General features: G+C 39.8%; 1 protein-coding gene across 5 annotated transcripts in view; it reads left to right on the top strand.

The window, feature by feature from the left end:
• LOC132384586 (KAT8 regulatory NSL complex subunit 1-like) overlaps window positions 1-20,370 on the top strand; it is a 171,933-nt gene extending 151,563 nt beyond the window's left edge. For all 5 annotated transcript variants that reach the window (XM_059955800.1, XM_059955801.1, XM_059955802.1 and 2 more), the window contains 6 exons: window positions 6,171-6,319; window positions 6,944-7,065; window positions 9,078-9,144; window positions 9,239-9,357; window positions 13,920-14,142; window positions 16,179-20,370. In XM_059955800.1, the coding sequence (XP_059811783.1) occupies window positions 6,171-6,319; window positions 6,944-7,065; window positions 9,078-9,144; window positions 9,239-9,357; window positions 13,920-14,142; window positions 16,179-16,400 (902 nt within the window). In that variant the 3' untranslated portion in view covers window positions 16,401-20,370. The remainder of the gene's footprint in view (window positions 1-6,170; window positions 6,320-6,943; window positions 7,066-9,077; window positions 9,145-9,238; window positions 9,358-13,919; window positions 14,143-16,178) is intronic.
• Window positions 20,371-20,579: the final 209 nt, after the last annotated feature.

Below are 20,579 nucleotides of genomic sequence, written 5' to 3'. Positions count from 1 at the left end.
ATGGGTTATCAATAGTATTTATGTACCTTTGTAGGTTGTTATCAGCCAAAATTGCCTGTTTGGGAAAGGGAAGTACCCGCTCCTCAATGTTTTTCCATTGAGCGTCATATGATGGGTTGCACCAACATATCACAGCTCTCAACTGTGCTGCAAAATAATAATCTCTAAGAGAAGGTAGGCCCCATCCCCCCTTTTCCTTGGCTAATTGCAAAGTTTTGAGGCAAACTCTAGGCCTTTTACCTTGCCAAATACATCTTGATAACATTTTGTTCCATTCACTGAATTGATTTTGATTAATCTCTATTGGTAGGGTCTGAAAGAGATATAATAGTCTGGGCAGTATATTCATTTTAATAGATTCAATCCTTGAACTGAGACTGAAAAAAGGAATTAGGTTCCACCTTGTTATATCTTCCTTAATTTTTTTATGTATAGGCTGATAATTGCATTCTGATAACTTTGCCAAATCTTTTGGCATAATGATGCCCAAATATTTGAAAGACTGTTTGCCATATCTACTTCCAATTTCTCTTGGTGGGCTATAGTTATATGAAAGTTATTGGGTTTTATCTATGCTGATCTTGTATCCTGATAATTGACCATATTGTTCAAAGGATTGCATCAATTTAGGTGAAGAGTATGTGGGTTGCCCTAAATAGATCAAAATGTCATCCACTTAACAAGCCAATTTATGCTCTGTTCCTTTAATAGTAATTCCCCTGATATCTTCATTTTGTCTGATGTATTGAGCTATTAGGTCCAGATATATAGAACTTAGAACAATACAACATAGTGCAGGCCCTTCGGCCCACAATGTTGTGCCGACCCTTAAACCCTGCCTCCCATATAACCCTCCACCTTAAATTCCGCCATATACCTGTCTAGTAGTCTCTTAAATTTCACTAGTGTATCTGCCTCCACCACTGACTCAGGCTGTGCATTCCACACACCAGCCACTCTGTGAGTAAAAAAATCCTTCCTCTGATATCCCCCTTGAACTTTCCACCCCTTACCTTAAAGCCATGTCCTCTTGTATTGAGCAGTGGTGCCCTGGGGAAGAGGTACTGCTGTCCACTCTATCTATTCCCCTTAATATCTTGTACACCTCTATCATGTCTCCTCTCATCCTCTTCCTCTCCAGAGAGTAAAGCCCTAGCTCCCTTAATCTCTGATCATAATGCATACTCTCTAAACCAGGCAGCATCCTGATAAATCTCTGTACCCTTTCCAATGCTTCCACATCCTTCCTATAGTGAGGCAACTAGAGTTTTATAGAGCTGCATCATTACCCCGCGACTCCTAAACTCTATCCCTCGACTTATGAAAGCTAACACTTCATAAACTTTCTTAACTACCCTATCTGCCTGTGAGGCAACTTTCAGGGATCTGTGGACATGTACCCCCAGATCCCTCTGCTCCTCCACACTACTTAAATTCTTTGTACCACTCTGCCATATACCCATCTGATCCTGGTGACTTGCTTAATTTAAGCCTACTAATTGCAGCTTTTTGTTCAACTTCAGTTATGTCAGCAGTCATCGTTCTATTTTGTTCTTCGCTTAAAGTGGGTAACTAGAGAATTCAGGAAGATGTCAATTTTGGGTTATGTTCCCCCCTGGAACTTTGGAATATAGAGTTTTGTAAAACACTTAAAAAACTTCTTGAATTTCACACCAGCTTATTTTTTTTTTATCATTTTTGTTCTTGGATTCCTAATTCTATGAATTGTATTTTCTGCTATTTTTTTTTTCAGTTTCCACGCCGGTGCTTTCATAGACTTATATCCACTTTCATAATATCTCTGTTTCAGAAACATAAAATTTTTCCTCATTTCTTGCATAGTCAAATTATTAATTTCATTCCTAATTTTTAAAATTTCCTCTAATGTATCCTGTGCCAAATTCATTTTTTTTTCTAGTTCCTTCAGCCTATGTTGTAATTCCTTTAATGTGTTATTCCTTTTTTTTCTTTTAAAGTAGGGATCATTGAGTAGACTTGAATTTAGTTTCCAAATGGTATTCTTTGGTTCTAGATCAAAATCAACAGATAACTATATAGGTGCATAGTCACTTACATCTATTGTCCCAATTCCACAAGTGTTTATTTTGTCTTTGTCTTTTCCAAATGTTATGAAATAGTCTATTCTTGTATATACAGAATGGGGGGGGGGGGCAGAATAATGAGTGTAATCCCTTCTGTTGGGGAAAAGGTCCCTCCATATATCAATTAGACCAACATCCTCAAAAAGTATATTAACCTTCTTATGTAAAGATTTTGTTTCCTAGGTTTTTCTATTGAGTTTAACGTTGGTTGTAATTATAAATTTAAGTCTCCCCCACATATCAGGAAACTTTCTGTTTCCATTACCATAATATTAGTAATTTTCTGAAAGAAACTAATATCACTTCCTGGGGTGCATATACAGTAGAGTAACTGAATTTCCATCTGCATTCCTCCTTACCAGAAAATATCTGCCCTCCTTATCTCCCATTTTGAATATTTCTTCAAAATTTAGCTTGCTTGAGATAAGAATAGCAACTCCTCTCCTATGTCCTGATTTATATGAGGAGAAAAACAAATTAGTGATGCCCATTCTCTTTAGTTTTCTTTGTATTCCATAGGACATGAGCTTACCTAATACCTGTCGAATGATTTTTGCTTTTCCTGATGGAACTTTAAATAACCTTTTGTTATCTAAGATTTCCCTCCACCATCAGATTTCTGACAGTCCATGTACACTACCTCACTACAGTGCCAACCCCACAATTATTTTCACATTTTACTGTCTCATTTTCTAAATTTAAAATATATTGAAGTAGGATTTTTGAGCTAATCTACAAAACATTGTGCATCATATCAAATCAAAAAACTCGCAACACCTGTCATCAACTTACTAAAAATTAAAAACCAAAATTGTAAGGCTAAAAAAAGTGTACATCTCCTTAACAATTTGTATGCTTACTTTCCTCAGGTGCAATATACAGCATTACCTTACCAACTCACCCAATTTGTTGATGTACTGTAGAAAATTGTAATATTACCAGTTCAATGAATTCATACGAATAAATAACCCTCTCTCTGCATGGTCCAGCAATATGGTAGATTTTCAACAGACCAAACCAAAATGAAGACAAAAAAGCATTCAAGACAAGTCAGGGAAATTATAATGGAGAAGCACTAATCTGGGAAAGGGTACAAGACTATCTGAAAGGCACTGAACAGTACAGTCTGATGTGAAAAAGTGAAAAAAATTATGAAACTACAGCTACGCTCCCTAGGTCAGGTCACGCCTCTAAACTTAATCACTGGAGAAGAATGGCACTTGTAAGAGAGGCTACTGTGATGCCAACAGTCACTGAGTGAACTGCAGAAATCAGTGGTTTCAACTAGAGATGAAGCAGGCCTTGCACAAAAAGGGTATTTATGGAAGAGTGGCAAGGAAGAAGCCCTAGCTAAAAACAAAAGTACATCCTTGCCTGTAAAGACTTGTAAACATCGCTTAGAATATACTGTAAAGATGTGGAAAAAGGTCTTGTGGTCGGACAAGACTAAAGTGGAATTTTTAGCCTCAACACTAAATGGTACATGTGGCATAAACCTAATGCTTCACATCAGCCAGGTAACAGCATCCTTACTATAATGTATGGTGGAGGTAGCACCATGCTATGGGGATGCTTTTCAGCAGTAGGGACTGGAAATCTGGTCAGGATTTTTGATGGGAAGATGAATGCTGCCAAATACAGAGAGATCATGGATTTAAAAACTCAGAACAAGCACGGAATGGGGTTAAATGAAGAAAATTGATGTTGTGGAATGGCCCAGTCAGAGTCCCGGCTTTAACCTGATCGAACATCTCTGGCAAGACCTCAAGGTTACTGTCCACCATCGCTCCCCAACTAACTGGCACAGCTTTAGCAATTTTACAAGGAGGTGTTGGAAAGTCTTGCTGCATCACATTGTCCAAAGCTAATAGAGATTTATCCAAAATGACTACTGGCTGTAATAGCTGCAAGAGGTGGTTCAACTAAATATTAAGCAAAGGAGGATGAATGCTTTTGAACTGCTGACATTTCAGTTTTTGAATTTTTAGTTTTTCATGCTAAACAATTTTCCTCTTTTTTTGAGGTTCTACTGTGAAAAAAGGAGCATGTGATTTACAAATAAAAATTCTGTTAAAGTTACCAAAATCCTTGGTTGTAATACTCATTTTGCTGCCACAAAACAACAAATTTCATGACATCAGTCAGTGATAATAAACCTGATTCTGCTAGAGTTGTGCAGCATTGAAACACATCCTTCAGCCCGCTTCATCTATTTTAACATCATGCCTATCGAAACTAATCCAACTTGGCCTGCTACAGCTCTGGCAGCTCATTTGCAGATCCCAACTACTCTGTGTGGGGGGAAAATTTTTTGATTAGGTTCCCTTTGAACCTCCACTGCTTCACCTTATGCCCTCTAGTTATAGACAACTTTACAATGGAGATCGACTCCAGCTATCTCCCCTACTGATGCCTCTCATAATTTTATATACTTGCATCAAGTCACCTCTCAGCAAACTGACCTGGTTTACCCAGTCTCTCCTTATAACTCAAGACCTCCAATCCAGGCAACATTCTTGTGACATTTTTTTGTACTGCCTCTAACTTTAGCACATGCTTCCCATACTGTGACGATCATAACTGCATACCTACAGGTGCAACCTGTCTGAAGTTGTGTATGACTACAATATGACACAATACATTGGCCTGTGAATGTAATGATTCCACCAGCATTCTGCACAAGTCCACTACCAGTGTTGCCATTTTCAGGGAATTATGCACTTGCACCCATCATTCAACAACACTTCCCAGGACCTTGCCATTCAGTGTGTGTCCTGCACTAGTTTAACTTCTTAAAGTGCATCCCTTTGCATTTGTTAAGAGTTAAATTGCAACTGCAATTTATTTTCCCTCTTTCCCAGTTGAACTAGACAATCCACTTTACTGTGTACTATATACCAGTTAATCATCCCAACTATGTTCTCATCCAGATTGTTAATATAGATGACAAATAACACTGGGCCCAGCACAAATCTCTTCAGACACCACTGGTCACAGACCCCCAATCTGAAAAACAGTACTTCACTACCACTCTCTAACTCCATGTGATCTAACCTTTTGGGCTAACCTTGTAGGATCTTGTTAAAGGCCTTGCCATCATCATCTTCTTTGTCACTTTTTCAAAAAAAAAGAAACTAAAACTAATTTGGGAGAAATGGTTTTCCACACAAAGCCACATTGACTATTCCTAGTAAGTCCCTGCCTTTTCAAATGCAAATATATCCTGTCTCACAAAATCCCCTCAGTAACTTTCCCACCATTGATCTAATGCTCACTGGTCTATAGTCTTTGGCTTATTCCTACTTTATAAATAAAGGCACAACATCAGCTATCTGCCAGCCTTCTGAAGCCTCACCTGTAGGTAACAAAGTAAGAGCCCCTGAAATCTGGTATTGGTTTTATTATTGCCACATATACTGAAATACAATGGAAAAACTTAATTTTGTATCCCATCCGTGCAGATCATTCTCCTCTGTTGCTTCTTGAAGATCTTAGGATACACTCAGCCAGGTTTTGACTTATCCACCTTTTTGTGTTTCAGTACTTAAATACCATCTCCTTCATAATGCTGATATGTTCCAGGATAATTACTGTGATGATTACTGATGATCGCTGTTTCCCCCCCCCCCCTTGAATTTACTACTGTCCTTGTCCTTCTCTGCAATAAATACATTCATTTAGGATTTTGCCTATTTCTTGTGCCTCCACACTGATTGCCATGCTGATGATGAATGGGATCTTCTCTCTTGAGTTGTTCTTCTCCTAATATACTTAAAGATTCCTTTAGGAATTTCTAATTTCAGACTTGACCTTGAGACTCAACCTTGCCTCTTTCCATAACTGGAGCTCAAGGCTTTGGTGAAGGTGCAGAAGAGATTTACTGAAATGATTTCAAGAGTGAGAGACCTCAGTGCCTCATTATTACTGTATTTCATTGAATCATTAATTCTAGTTTCTCATTCTATAGTTAATGCCTGACCGACCACCTGAGTATGTCCTTCAATTAATTATCTTAACTTTTGTGTCATCACTGAAAATTTACTTTTGTATAACTACCTTTTCTTGCAGCTCGGCAGGCCCTGTCCGACATGAGGAGCACATGTAGTTCTACGGTTAGCTGTCACACCTCATCTCACAACCAGCTACTGCGGCCATTGTCTTCATCGGAGAGCTCTGCACCAAGTTTAAACAATACACACAATGTAGCCTCCACCTTGGTAAGAAGGAGCTTTTGTTGAGAATAAACTGAAAATGGCAATGCCTAGTATCTGTTTAGTGAAATTTTGAGCTCAAGGTATTGTGCGTCAGAATTGAGAGGAACATTTCCCAAGAAGTGGTGAAACATCCGGAGATTTGGAACAATGCTGGCAAAGTGGATCCAGCATTACCTTAGTGATAGGTGGAAGGTGATGGTGGACAGGTGTTTCTCTGGAATCTGGGATCAGTGATGTGACCTTTGTGATGGAATTAGTCATTTGGATGTGAATATAGGGGGGTATGATTAGTAATTTGCAGGTAGATGACATGAAAATTGCTGTTACAGAGAATAAGAAGGTTGTCTAAGGATCCAGCACGACATAAGTCAGGTAGAGTCTGGCAGAAACAGGGTAAATTAAATTTAATCCAGACAAGTGTCTTATCTGCTTTGATGCCATTTTTTTACAGTACTGTGAATGTATAGCTACCCAAAATATTCACTGACTTATAAATGACAAGGACTTAAGGACGTCTGTAAAAGTACAACCTGTTCATTACCTGGGGATGACCTCTACCCAGACTGGAATTTGTTTTTCTGCTTTATATGGCACCTGTGGCACAATGTTTTAATTTTCTTTTAACAGCAAGCAATCAGAAAACGAAGGGGAGAAAATTCCTTTGACATTAACAACATTGTCATTCCAATGTCCGTTGCTGCAACAACTCGTGTAGAGAAGCTTCAGTATAAAGAGATCCTAACACCAAGGTATGTGTTCAGCATTTGTTTAACATGCTCACACTGTGATTTGGATTAGATTGAGGAGATATGCAATCTGCAAAATACTCTAGGATGTGTATTGTGCGTGAGTAACTACACAGCATGGTGAATTGTGTTAACAAGGATAAGGCACTAATGATCTACGGGGCAAGAGCACCAAATCTCACAGCCAAGAAACAAGACCTTCAGCTCATCACCGAGATGTCCCAGTTACCATGTGGTCTGTATCTCTGTGTCTTGGTGATTCAAGTTCACCCATCATCTTCTGAAGCAGTGTGTTACAAACTGTAACTGTCTTTGGGATGAGGGGGAGAACAGCTTTTCCTCAGACACCCCTTCCCCTGACACACTTACTCCTTACTTTAAATGTGCAGTGCCTATAAAAAGTATTCACCCTCCTTGGAAGTTTTCATGTTTTATTGTTTTACAACATTGAATCACAATGGATTTAACTTGGCTTTTTTTACATGATAAACAGAAAAAGACTCTTTTGTGTCAAAGTGAAAACAGATCTCTATAAAGTGATCTAATTACAAATATAAAGCACAAAATTGATTGCATAAGTATTCACCTCTTTCAAGTCAGTATTTAGTAGATGCCCCTTTGGCAGCAATAACAGCCTTGAGTCTGTGTGGATAGGTTTCAATCAGCTTTCCACATCTGGACACTGCAATTTTTGCCCATTCTTCTTTACAAAACTGCTCAAGATCTGCCAGATTGCAAGGGTGAACAGCCCTTTTCATATTCAGCCACAAATTCTCAATTGGATTGAGGTCTGGACTCTGACACAGCCACTCCAGGATATTAACTTTTTTTGTTGTTGAGCCATTCCTGTGTAGCTTTGGCTTTATGCTTGGGATCATTGCCTTGTTGGAAAACAAATCTTCCCCCAAGTCAGTGTTTTCTTGCAGGCTGTATTAGGTTTTCCTCCAGGATTTCCCTGTATTTTACTGCATACATTTTACCCTCTACCTTCACAAGCCTTCCAGAGCCTGCTACAGTGAAGCATTCCCACAGCATGATGCAGCCACTGCCATGCATCACAGTAAGGATGGTGTACTTTTGAAGATGTGTGGTGTTTGGCTTACGCCAAGCGTAGCGTTCAGTCTGATGGCCAAAAAGCTCAATTTTTGGTTTCATCAGACCATAGAACCTTCTTCCAGCTGACTTTGGAGTGTCCCACATGCCTACTGGCAAACCTTAGCAAAGATTTCATGTGAGTTTTTTTCCGACAGTGGCTTTCTCTTTGCCACTCTCCCATAAAGCTGCACTGGTGAAGCACCCAGGCAACAGTTGTTGAATGCACAGTCTCTCCTATCTTAGCCACTGAAGCTTGTAACTCCTCCAGTTGTCATAGGTCTTTTGATGGCCTCCCTCATGGCTCCCCTTCTTGCATGGTTACTCAGTTTTTGAGAACAGCCTGCTCTAGGCAGATTTATAGCTGTGCCATATTCTTTCCATTTCTTGATGATTGACTTAACCGTATTCCAAGCGATACTCAGTGACTTGGAAGTTTTCTTGTCTCCATTTCCTGACATGCTTTTCAATAACCTTTTCACAGAGTGGCTTGGAGTGTTCTTTTTGTCTTCACGGTGTAATTTTTGCCAGGCTACTGACTCACCAGCAGTTGGACTTCCCAGATACAGGTGTATTTTTACTACAATCAATTGAAATACCTTGACAGCACACAGTCATCTCCACTTAACTAATTATGTGACATCTAAAACCAGTTGACTGCACCAGTGATGATTTGGTGTGTCATATTAAAGGGGGTGAATACTTATGCAATCAATTATTTTGTGTTTTGTATTTATAGTTAATTTAGATCACTTTGTAGAGATCTGTTTTCACTTTGACACAGAAGAGTCTTTTTCTGTTGATCAGTGTCAAAAAAGCCAAATTAAATCCACTGTGATTCAATGTTGTAAAACAATAAAAGCGGGAAGTGGATGCAAAAGTACCTGAATTTTTTCCATTAAAATCATCTTTTTGTCTTCTAGCTGGCGTGTGGTGGATTTAAAAGCTGATTTAACTAATAACAGATCTGGTGAAGAGGAGCGTGAAGAGGTAATGAAACATAGCTAACCTACAGAAAAATCTTGTAAAGTTTATATGGTTGAATATCAATTTTAATAATATATAAATATCGGTCTTGTTTTAGATGGAGGATCTTTCGGATGCAGCATTTAGTTCTCGGCACACAAAATACGAGGAGTTCGAACGCTCTCGGTGGACAACGTGGTTGGCTTCCCCTGTCCATGCCCAGAGACGTGGAAGCAGGTATTGATAGTGGCAGCTTCATGGTGTGCTTGTTATTATGGCATGGAGGGAATACTTTTGCTCAAGATTTTGTACTCAATCCAATATTCAGAAGCTAACAGCTTTTGGCTTGTTGCTATAACTTGCACCAGGATGGCTATCTATAGACAAGCAAACTACCAGTAGAAGTGGTAGAGGCAGGTTTAGTATTGTCATTTAAAGTAAAATTGGATAGGTATATGGACAGGAAAGGAATGGAGGGTTATGGGCTGAGTGCAGGCCTGTGGGACTAGGTGAGTGTAAGTGTCGATACGGACTAGAAAGGCCGAGATGGCCTGTTTCCGTGCTGTAATTGTTATATGGTTATATTGATAGGACATGTTGCCTTTCATTCCCCAAATAATTTTAATGCAGCTGCTTGATCCCTTCTCAACTTCTGACTGAAATTGGTAAGGTGCTTTGACAGAGATTGTAGATGTAGGGCATCCTCACTGTTGTGCTTGGAAAACAACTTGGATTGGATATGGTTATTACAAGTTATGAAAGCTGTATAAGATTTGTGTACCAAGTAATGCTTGTAAGAACATGAGTAGACATAATACACAGCATAAATGGGGGATATCTGGCAATATATTTGGTTAAGAGTAGTGGCCTCTCACCTATTATATGATCTTTTAATGTATCCAGTTCTTTAGTCCCTCAATGCATCGGTGACTGCTCTAGTTACTTATGTTTATAAGTACCGCATTTTACCACTCTTGGGGAAGGGAGATTCTCTTGTTATGTTATGTTAGTGACAGCTGTGCATTTACAATCTATAGTCCAAGTTGTGCCCTGTGGTATCAGTTTTGCTGTTCATTCTGTTACACACTTTAATGGAATTAAAGGCAACCATCAGATCAGTACCATACCTTGTTTGTAGTTCCATCTTTCCAGATAGGTATATTTTTGTTTGAGTAAATATGTGTATCTCCTTATTATCTAAATGGAAAAACAATGCAAATGAGTGAAGTGTAGAGTAAAAAAAAATGCAGGCAAGTATAACAAGTAGTTTAGAGTAAATGGCATAATGGATCTTTTGGAATTGAAAAATAAGGAATTCTGAGGGCAAAAAGGGACGATTTCCTTGGCAGATAAGGTAAAGGAAAATTATAAGAGTTAGTATGAGCATATTAAGAGCAAAAGCTCCACTTACCTTTTTGTTTTGAGCATTTTGATCCTGAAGCACGGTCTTAAGTGAATAACTTGTATTTACTGTGGAGAAAGTCATGGAAGCTAGGGAGTTCAGGGAAGAGAACAGTGATGTCCTGAAACATATCAACATTACAGAAGAGGGAGTGTTGATGAGTATAACAGTGTATAAATTCCTGGGATCTGCACAGTTTGTTGCCTTTTGCACACTGGTTGAATGCCCAAGTTGCTGTGGTCTTTCACTGATTCTGTTATGGTTATTATTCTATTGTGGATTTATTGCATAAGGTGACAAGAAAATGAATCTATATGGTGACATATAAGTACTTTGATAATAGAGTCAGATAATAAGAGTACAGTGCAGAAACAGGTCCTTTGGCCCATTTAATCTGTGCTGAACCATTTAAACTGCCTACTCCCATCAACATGCAGCAGGACCATAGTCCTCCATACCCCTACCATCCATGTACCTATCCAAACTTTTCTTAAATGTTTAAGTCAAGGTTGCATGCACCACTTGCGCTGACAGCTCATTCCACGCTCTCATGACCCTCTGAGTGAAGAAGTTTCCCATGTTCCCTTTAAACTTTTTACTTTTCATCCTTAACCCATAACCTCTAGTTATAGTGCCACCCAACCTCAGTGGAAAAATTTACCTTGAACTTTAAAGTTTATCCTAGGATGTTTTGAGCAAGGAAAGAAACTGCTGGGCCTCTGGCATAGGTAGGGTGCCACGGTAATGTAGCAGTTAGCAGATTGCTATTACAGTTTAGGGCGGTGGAGTTCAGACTTCAATCCCAGTGTCCTTGCGGTCTTCATGCATCCTCCCCATGGAATGCATGTGTTTTCTCTGGGTCCTTCAGTTTCTTCCCACAGTCCAAAGACATAGTATGTTAATTGGTCACTTTACTATCCTCTGTAGGGTCTTGCAGTCCACTATATTAATAATTCAGATGAGAATATAGTTCTTCAAGGTTACAACAGGATCCAGATCAACTAGAGAAATAGGCAGAGGACTGGCAGATGGAATTTAACTTAGCCACATGCAAAGTAATGTACTTTGGGAAATTAATGCAGGGCAGGATAAGCACTATGAAGGGCGAGGCCCTGGGAGTGTTGCAAAACAGAGACCTAGGGGTATAAATAATGTAGTTTGCTAAAAATAGTTAGATGGTGGACAATATGGTGAAGGTGTATTGCACGCTTGCCTTCATTGGATGGTGTATTGATTACAGGAGATGGGATGTCATGTAACAGTTGTACAAGACAGTAGTGAGACTGTACAAAAGCAATTGCAGTCACCATAGGGTAGGAAGGGTGTGATTAAGCTAGAGAGATTGCAGAATATGTGCACAATATTGTTGCCAGGACTGGGGATTTTAGTTATGAGAGACTCAATAGGCTGGTACTGTTTTCCTTGGTGCAAACAAGGCTCAAGGATGACCATATAGAGCAAACACGAGGAAATCTGCAGATGCTGGAAATTCAAACAACACACACAAAATGCTGGTAGAACACAGCAGGCTAGGCAGCATCTATAGGGAGAAGCGATGTCGACGTTTCGGGCCGAGACTCTTCGTCATATACCCGAGACCATATAGAAGTGTTTATAAAATTATGAGGGGCATAGATGAGGATCTAGGTGTGTTTGAATCACTGCTAATTGAGCTTTTTGACTATCCTACTGATTGGTTAATGGCTTTCAATAATAGGTAAGGATTGAAGTGGGGATTTTTGTCACCCAGAGAGTAGTTGGAATCTGGAAGACATTGCCAAAGGTGATTGTGGAATGGGTACTCACAACATTTTAATTTTCTGTGGAGTAAAACTTGAAAATCTCCTGTTTGATGAGATAGAAACAAAGCACTGGTTTCCCCTTATTTGGAGTAGGGTGTTCAGCCCCAAAATATGGGGTCAGCTGTATTTATTTGGATGTAAAGAACTTTCTTCACCAGGAGCATAGTGAATCTTTGGAATTCTTCACCCAGTGGAGGCCTAGTTGCTGACTGTATTGAAGACAAAGATTGATAGATTCTAGATGCAAAGGGAATCACAAGATATGGCGTTAGTACTGGAATGCGATTGAGGTGAAAGCTCAGCCATGGCCTCATTAAATTGTGGCTGAATGGTCTATTCTTCTGTAAGCATAATAAGAGCTGTGGGGACTCTGTTGAAAAACCTGACTCCTTATAAAGGAGCAGATGCCACAGTTTGGTAACCAGCAGGAGCAATGTGATGTGAGGAATAGCAATGCCAACCATGCAGCTCTGCTCTCTTTGGCATTGTGCTACTCCAGCATTGTCAAGGAGGCTGCCACTGAATGCCCAGGTGAGATATAAACCCTTTGCTTGCTCCCATATGTCCAGCAATGCCCGCTTCTTTTGGAGTCATGTCTGTTTGCCTGTTCTTTTTTGGTATTTCTTGAAAGTCAGCAAGCTAACTGAATACTTCAGTTCTTGGTTTGCTTTTCTCTGATGTTCTGATCCCTGTTGCCTCAGTGTGTTCAATATGAGATTGTTGACTGATTCAGGCATATTGTTTACACATGTGTGGCCGGTTCGCTAGTTAAAGGAAGTATTGCTCCAGAGTGGTCCTCAATGTAAATAAATGTATTGAACTTGAGCTAGACTGCAGTCCCAGACACTTATTTTGTTTTACTTCTCTGATTGTGTTTGTACCTCTTGCTACTTTCCCGGATATCTGGATTTTGTCAAACAACTCTCGGATCTCTTAATCTGTGCTTGCAATCCATTGCATTGCTTTTTCATGTGTCCAACTCCACACAAATTCTCTTGTCACCCACCTACATAGGTGGCATTTCACCTTCCAACTAGCATAGGAAGAAACCGAACCACCCATAGGAAACCCACATGGTGACAGGGAGAACCTACAGACTCCACAGGGACAGTGCCACAAGTTGGGATTGAATTTTGATTGCTTGAACTGAGGCATGGCACTAACTGCTGCAACACAAACACTGTGCCGCCCAAGAAACTTGGATCCCATTTCATTTCCTTAGTTATAACTATCATGTCTGCTCACCCTTGTGCATTGCCCCCTGATTTTAATGCTGGGGCACTATCCTTGTCTACATTACTGCTACTTTATCTGTAAATTTTTTCCCTTTCCTACATTCTTGTAACATGGAATGTTAAGTCCTGTACAGGTCTCTGAGATGGTTACTGTGGCATACCTTGCATAAAATATTGCATATCTAATTATGCCACATGCTTTCAATTGGTTCTGTACTTTGTATACTTTACGTTGAATTTATTTTGTTTCCTGGTTTCTGAACTCGGGTTTAGATTCTTTTATGGAATTTGTTCCCATTTCTTGAATGACTTGGAAGGTTTTATTCTGTCCAGAAACTGAGTTATTTTTTTGATCTGCAGGTCTTACAAATCAACCGATGAACATCCAACCCCTCGGCCTGCTTCTCCTGATGTCAGTTATCACAGTTTTGCAGATTTAACCCTTTCACGTTCACCTTCCAGTCCTTCTGCACTACCTGTCAATCCAGAAACAAATTATTTTCCAGTTCCTCAAGAAAATGTTGCACGGATTTCAAATGAGGATACACGCTGTTCCACCCCGGATGTTGGCCATGAAGAACAGGTGAGATAGACCAGTCAAATCAAGTAAAATGGTTTGCTTAAGAATCTAATTGATCTTGTGTCTACAAACAAGTTGTTAAAGCAACAGTGGGGACATCACATTTGTGTGGTAAATTCCTATGGTCTCAATAATTGCCAGATTTGGCTAAAGCAAGAATTGAGAACATCAAGTTGAAGTCATCCTGTGTTCCTTGGAGAGTAGAGTGAATAATTCTTAAACAGAAATGCCTTGTGCTGCCTCTAATTACACTATGAGACCTGAGATAGCGGTGGCATTGTCCATCATTAATGCAATGTGCTTACTGATTTGCTGGGTTTGAGTTAAAGAAAATCTAAGTATTTTGTGCCCAAACTATCACAATGCAGTTTATTTTTGTTTTATTGATTCCATGCTCTAGTTCCACTCAAACATGTGGGCTTCATCTCAGTAACAATTTCTAACATAACCATCCAAGACAAGATGTTCAGCATACTAGACCTGTGCCATGAACTGTGTCAGGCTGCTATTGGGGGTGGGGTGGGGTGGTTAGAGTGCTTTCAGAGATTTCTATAGTTTTGCTGGCTGAAGGTGAATGATTGAGGCTGGTAGATGTTGTTCCTTTATTTCAGCAAGTCAGAAGGAATATGCCAGTTAATTATAAATCAGTGCATCTATTGTCAGTGGTAGGAACTGCTGAAACTCTTCTAAGGTTCAGGATAGATCTACACTTGAAAGGTAACATAGATTAAATGTATTTGATTTATGGGCTTCAGTAAGATGGTTGGCAAGGCTAAAAAAATATGCTAGCCATATTGATATTATGGATCCAAAATTGCTGTGATTGTAGGAGGCAGAAGATGATGGTAGAGAGACATCCTGTTTACAAATCCTGCCCAGTGGTGTGCCACAGGGATCAATACTAAACGCTTGATGTTTGCGATATGCACTAACCATTTGGATGTAAATGCAGGAGCTATGATTTGCAAGCTCCATTGACCTGAAAATCGGAAGTGTTGTTAATGCAGACAGTAGTCATGGACAACATTTCTCAGTTGGTAAAGAGGGCAGTACGATGGCAGAGTGAACTTAATCCTGTTCAGTGTGAGGGGATGCATTCTCTTAAACTAGTCTGAAGGAAGCAATAATAACAGTAAAAGGTTCGGTGTGGGGGCTGAGAGGTATAGGGATATTTAAGGGAGGGGAGCAAAGCCATGGAGGTGCACAAGTCTATACAATATAGGATTGGGTCATTTGGCCCATTGAGTGTGCTCTGCTGTTCAATCATGGCTGTTTTTAACACCATTTTCCTGCCTTCTCGGTATAACCCTTAACCCCTTTATCTCTGCCTCAAATATCCTGGTCCTCCACAGCCCTCCAAATTCCACAGGTTCACTGCCCAAGGGACCGTCCCTTAATTCTGAAGCTGTGCTTTCAGATTCTAGACTCTTCCTAATGAAAACATCTTCTCCACTTCCACCTTTCAGTATCCAGGTCTCAATGACATTCCTTCCTTTTCCCACACCCCCATAAAACGTTTTGAACTCCATTGAGAACAGACCCAGGGATATACATTAAGCCTTTCATTCCTGGGTTAATTCTTGTGAACATTCGCTGGACCCTCTCCAGAGCCAGCGTGTTTCCCTAGGTACATGCTCACAATAATAAGTTAAATTGCTCACAATTTTCTAAATGTGATTTGACCACAGTGCCTTGTAAATCCTCAGCAGTACATCCTTTTGTTGATACTCTAGTCCCATTCTTTACTACTGACTCGGCCTGCAAGTTAACCTGGATTCCTTTGCCACTCCAATTTCTGAATTCTCTCCCTACTTAGAAGCAAAGTGCATAACCCCAAAATTCCCTGTGCTGTATTCCATCTGCCACTTCTTTGCCCATTGTCCCAACCTCTCCAAATCTTTCTGCAGACCACCTGCCATTGTTGCACTGCCTGTAGTGTCTCAGTAAATATGAGCTCTTACGTTAAACAATTCAGAATTTGTGTAATAGTTCAGTGTATTTTACTTAATAGGTAATAATTATTTCTGTCTCTCTTGTAGACTGTTCAGCCCTGGGAGAAGCGAACATTCCCTCTGGCAGGTGACCCAGGAACAGAACGCGAGATTCGACCTGCAACTGGCCACAGGCAAACCAGAAACAGTCGGCGATCATCTGGAGGCAGTAACAGAGGAAGCAGGGAGTTGGAGAGTGGTGGACTAGCTACAGTTCCGCACGATGACAAGCAGAAACATTCTATATCTCTACGGCTCTCACACAGATAAAAAGAAATAGTGGCAGATACACTTTTCTTGACGTTTGATATTCAAACATCACCCAAACAAAATTCACAGTTTTAGTGAATTTAGAGTCCAATTTAGACAACTTTCTTCTGTTAAATTTTCTGTCATCAACCTAAGCTATTCCAACAGAGGTCAGTTTGAGTTAAATTCTAGAATAAAAGCTGGATTGATTGATACTTTGGCTGTTGGGCCATAAACCAAAACAATTTTTTTTAAAACAGTCCATGTAGTTGCAGATTATTGATCCCTGAAATCAATAATGGAATATACATTCAGCAATGTTCAAAAGCAGTCCAATTTCATAACCACTTTTGGTACTGTTTTGCTGTCTTATTGGAGGCCAAACTAATGGTTCCTATTTTGAGCTTTAAAGTGGACATCAACTTGGTGCACCTGGGCTAAGTGAGTTGACCAGTAGGCAATGATTCAGCTGACTATGTTCAAAAAGAGAGTTGATTGCTGTACAGTTATTTTAGAGCATTATGTACATCTGCACTCTGGCTGCACCTTTGTGTTCCTGAATCTTGTTTTTAAACTTCTACTGAGTTGCCAGCCTGAGGCCAGATGTCTGAGGGGTTGTCAGTTGGAAAGAGAACGTTGGGACATTGGAACAAATTCTAGTGAATAATTGTATTGAGTCAGAAGAGGGGCAAAGCAGCAAAAAATGTACTGATAATGTTTATATCATCTCAGTAAAGTGAGTTTCCTTGTTAGACAATTCAGAACCTTGAGACTGCTTCATGTCCCTTAATTTCAAAATAGGTGACGGTCCCTTTCAGGAGCCATGAAAACAGTGATAGAGGTGGGTATTGTGTTTCCAGGTGATCGCCATAGTGTATAAAGAGGAAGCAAAATCACACATCAGAAGCACATTGCAATATGTTAATTTGCAGTGCTAGTGCAAAGTTGTCCTGGTGATGGATTTTGTTGAAATGAAGGTTTAATGTTCTCACTGTATGGCTGCATTATTCATGAATCCTTGGGCAACTATTTCAGCACTTAGCAGGACCTGGAGTTACAGAATGAGGTTACAGTACAAGAACACAAGCTTAAAGCGGTTCCAGTTAAAGAGAATTGTTGATTGAATGTCCATGTAAAACGATAGCCGATTTGAGATGGAATTTGATTGTTGGAAAAGCCAAGACACTTACCCAGAATGAGGCTGCAATGTAAAATTGAGGAAGTTAGGCCTGGCAGCATCTGGAAAAAACAGGTTACTTACATATATTTCTATCACCTCCGACCAAACCCATTTCTGTGCCCCACTTCTTTCACATCTTTATTATGGAGTATCTTATTTTGACATTCAGCATCTGCATGGAGAACATTAACACTTGGTGTGTTGAATCTCTGGTCACAGACACATTTAAGCTGACTGATGTAATCAGTGGCCAGGATGACGTTGAGGTGTGCAGGATTTCACACTCAGAACCCTTTTAGAATCACAACACCTTCTTTTGTTAGGGATGGCTTAGCTCTTACCCAAGTGCTGTTTTACTTGAACCTTTTCCATTTTCTGACAACAGTTATTCAGAAGGCTGCCTGTATTGTAAATTAAAAATTGAAAGGCGAAACAGCTGTTTTCGTACAAAATGTCCATCATAGATGCATCAGCTTCCACCAAAAATAGGGCAGTGCTGTGATGATGCTAGTCCTGTGGGAGGTTTCTTCCATCTGCTGCATCTTCAATGCTGCAGGCACAAGGTTCTGTTAATGGATTAGCTTCTCTTCATGCCCATCCACAAACGTGCCTAAAGTCTGTGCTAGAGTTTGAAATTAGCAGGAAAACCCTACTTTTAACTTACCTGTGGTACAGGTGCAAATCATTTGGTAGAGTTAGAGGTAGCATTGAGAGTGTGGGTGTCCTCTTGATTTGGAGACTGGGTTGGTGTACCCTGATCCCATAATGATTTGGGGAGGGAGCGGCTGAGTATGATGAAACGGGATCAACAATCTGAAGGTAGTTTTGTCCAGCAGGTAGCCCCTATTGGTCTTTGTTGTGGAATGGTGATAGAGTGGAGGGATGGAAAGAACTTTATAAAGTGATGCTGCTGATGGAGAGTATAGCATTAATGGGCTGTTTCTGTCTTGACCATCTGAATCAGGCAGTGTCCTGGTGAACTGCCTTTACTCATCACTGACATTGAGATGTGTCTGACCAATTTTAAAATTGCATTTAGTCAAAACCCTTTCTGGTGAAGCTGGAAAAGATGAATGCAAGGTGGAGCATTTTTGTTGGGTTATTGAGGTTTCTAAAACTGTAAGAGGCAACATCAGAGAAACCTGATAAGATCTGTGGTTTGCCAAAGAAAAGACTTAATAGAAATGGGTCTTATCAGGGCTGAGCAAAGAGATTCATAAAACCTAGTTACTGTACAGTTTTCTGGAGACGGCTGACATTCTGGTTTTTAATCAAGTGGGTCTGTGGTGTGTAATACATGGGTATGTTTTTTAATGTACAAGTGATCAATTAACCTGGATTCTTTAGTTCTTTGGGGTGGGGGGATGGGGGTTGGTATGTAGGTTTCAATAGTGACTCTAAATCAGTATTAACCTATATTTAGGTTCTATCAATGTCCCTCCTTTTTCAGCACTTAGCATTCTGTGAATGCAGAACATAGGAAACAGCTTGGTGAGAAGCATAGTAGATTCACTCATTCACTCCAGACCAAATTTATCTTTACAACTGGCCAGATCATCTCCTGTTGAGGAACAGCACAAAAGTACAAATGCATTGTTTTAGTGTATTTGTTTTCAAGCTACAGCCTTGGAACTTGAAACTGAAATTTGTAATTGAATCATCATCATTAACAAATTCAGACCATTTTGCATTATGGCATGGATGAAATCTATGTCCCACCTATTAGTTACAGCAAATCAGCCCAAGGAGTGTGGGGACCATTTTGGTTTACATCAGGACAGTTCAGGTCTGACTGAACCAGTGGCCTATGTCTGCCACACTGGCTGATTTTCTCCATGTTTGTTGTTTGACTTCAGTGACTTGATTGAACAGATAGTCTACATTTTCTTAACCGTTTGCATTCTCTAGCATTCAACTACTTAAATTTGTTTGGCGAGATCCACTGGCCACTTTCCCACTGTTGAACTAGTGTTGCCTTTCAATTATACTCTGAAGGTGCACAGTCTGGGTTTCCTCAGAATCTGCTTTCAGTTGTTGAAAGAGCAGTGGATAGGTCAATAACTTTAGCAATTTTTTTACATCTGTTCCTGAAATATTGAGAGCAACTGTTAATGGAGTTGAATTAAGTTAGTTATCAAATGATCAGGAAATGCATGTCTGTGAGGGTCCACGAATCTTCATTCCCATCAGAAGTTCTCAAGCCTCCACAGTCATTGACACTTGCTGATGGATTGACCTTCTCAGTAGGTCGGCCTATTGTGTAGCCTACTTGTCCACCTGCTCTGGCCCAAGATGTTACAGAATTTGTTGGAGAAGCCATGTGTTGTATTCCCATTTCAAAAATACATGAAATTTTGTGTGTGTGCTACAGATATGACGGGGCCAGTTCCAATCTTGTCAGTTCCTGTGATCCATTTATTCTGAAAATTGTTCAGTTATACTTGTTTCCATGTGGTGTTGAAAGCTTTGTTAGCCTTGTGCCTGTCTTTATATATTTCCACCTTGGGCATTGAAAAGTGTAAAGACAAAATCAGTTTCCTTTTGATCTTTTTATATTAATTAAACGAAAGTTTAGCTGACTGCTTTGATTGTAGTGTTCTTACCCTTGTAAAAAAAAATTCTATTTTGTACATTTTCTTTTTGAAGCTGTGTATGGAGATATGGGCTGTCATTGTCCTCATTGTATAGAATGTTTTTCTTCATTCAGGAAAGCAGTACTTTATGATTTAACCAACCCAAAAGTTAAGCACAATTTGTGCTTATAAAAAAATAAAGTTTTAAAAATAGATCAAAGACTTCCCAGATTTGCTGTTGTGTTCATTACTTGTTGATTGATGCTCTGACTTCTGCAACTACTCGGGTGTTTCAGTGAACACAATATAATTCTTTGGCTGTCCATCGATTTCGATGTTGACTGAGACCTGGGTAAAGTTGTATGGAAGACCTGCGGTTGCCCATGCTGCAAGTCTCCCCTCTCCACGCCACTGATTTTGTCCAAGGGAAGGGCATTAGGACCTATA

Source organism: Hypanus sabinus, chromosome X1, assembly GCF_030144855.1.
Source record: "Hypanus sabinus isolate sHypSab1 chromosome X1, sHypSab1.hap1, whole genome shotgun sequence".
Taxonomy (NCBI): Eukaryota; Metazoa; Chordata; class Chondrichthyes; order Myliobatiformes; family Dasyatidae; genus Hypanus; species Hypanus sabinus.
The sequence above is the reverse complement of the archived record's forward strand: the minus strand, read 5'-3'. Positions and strand labels throughout refer to the sequence as shown.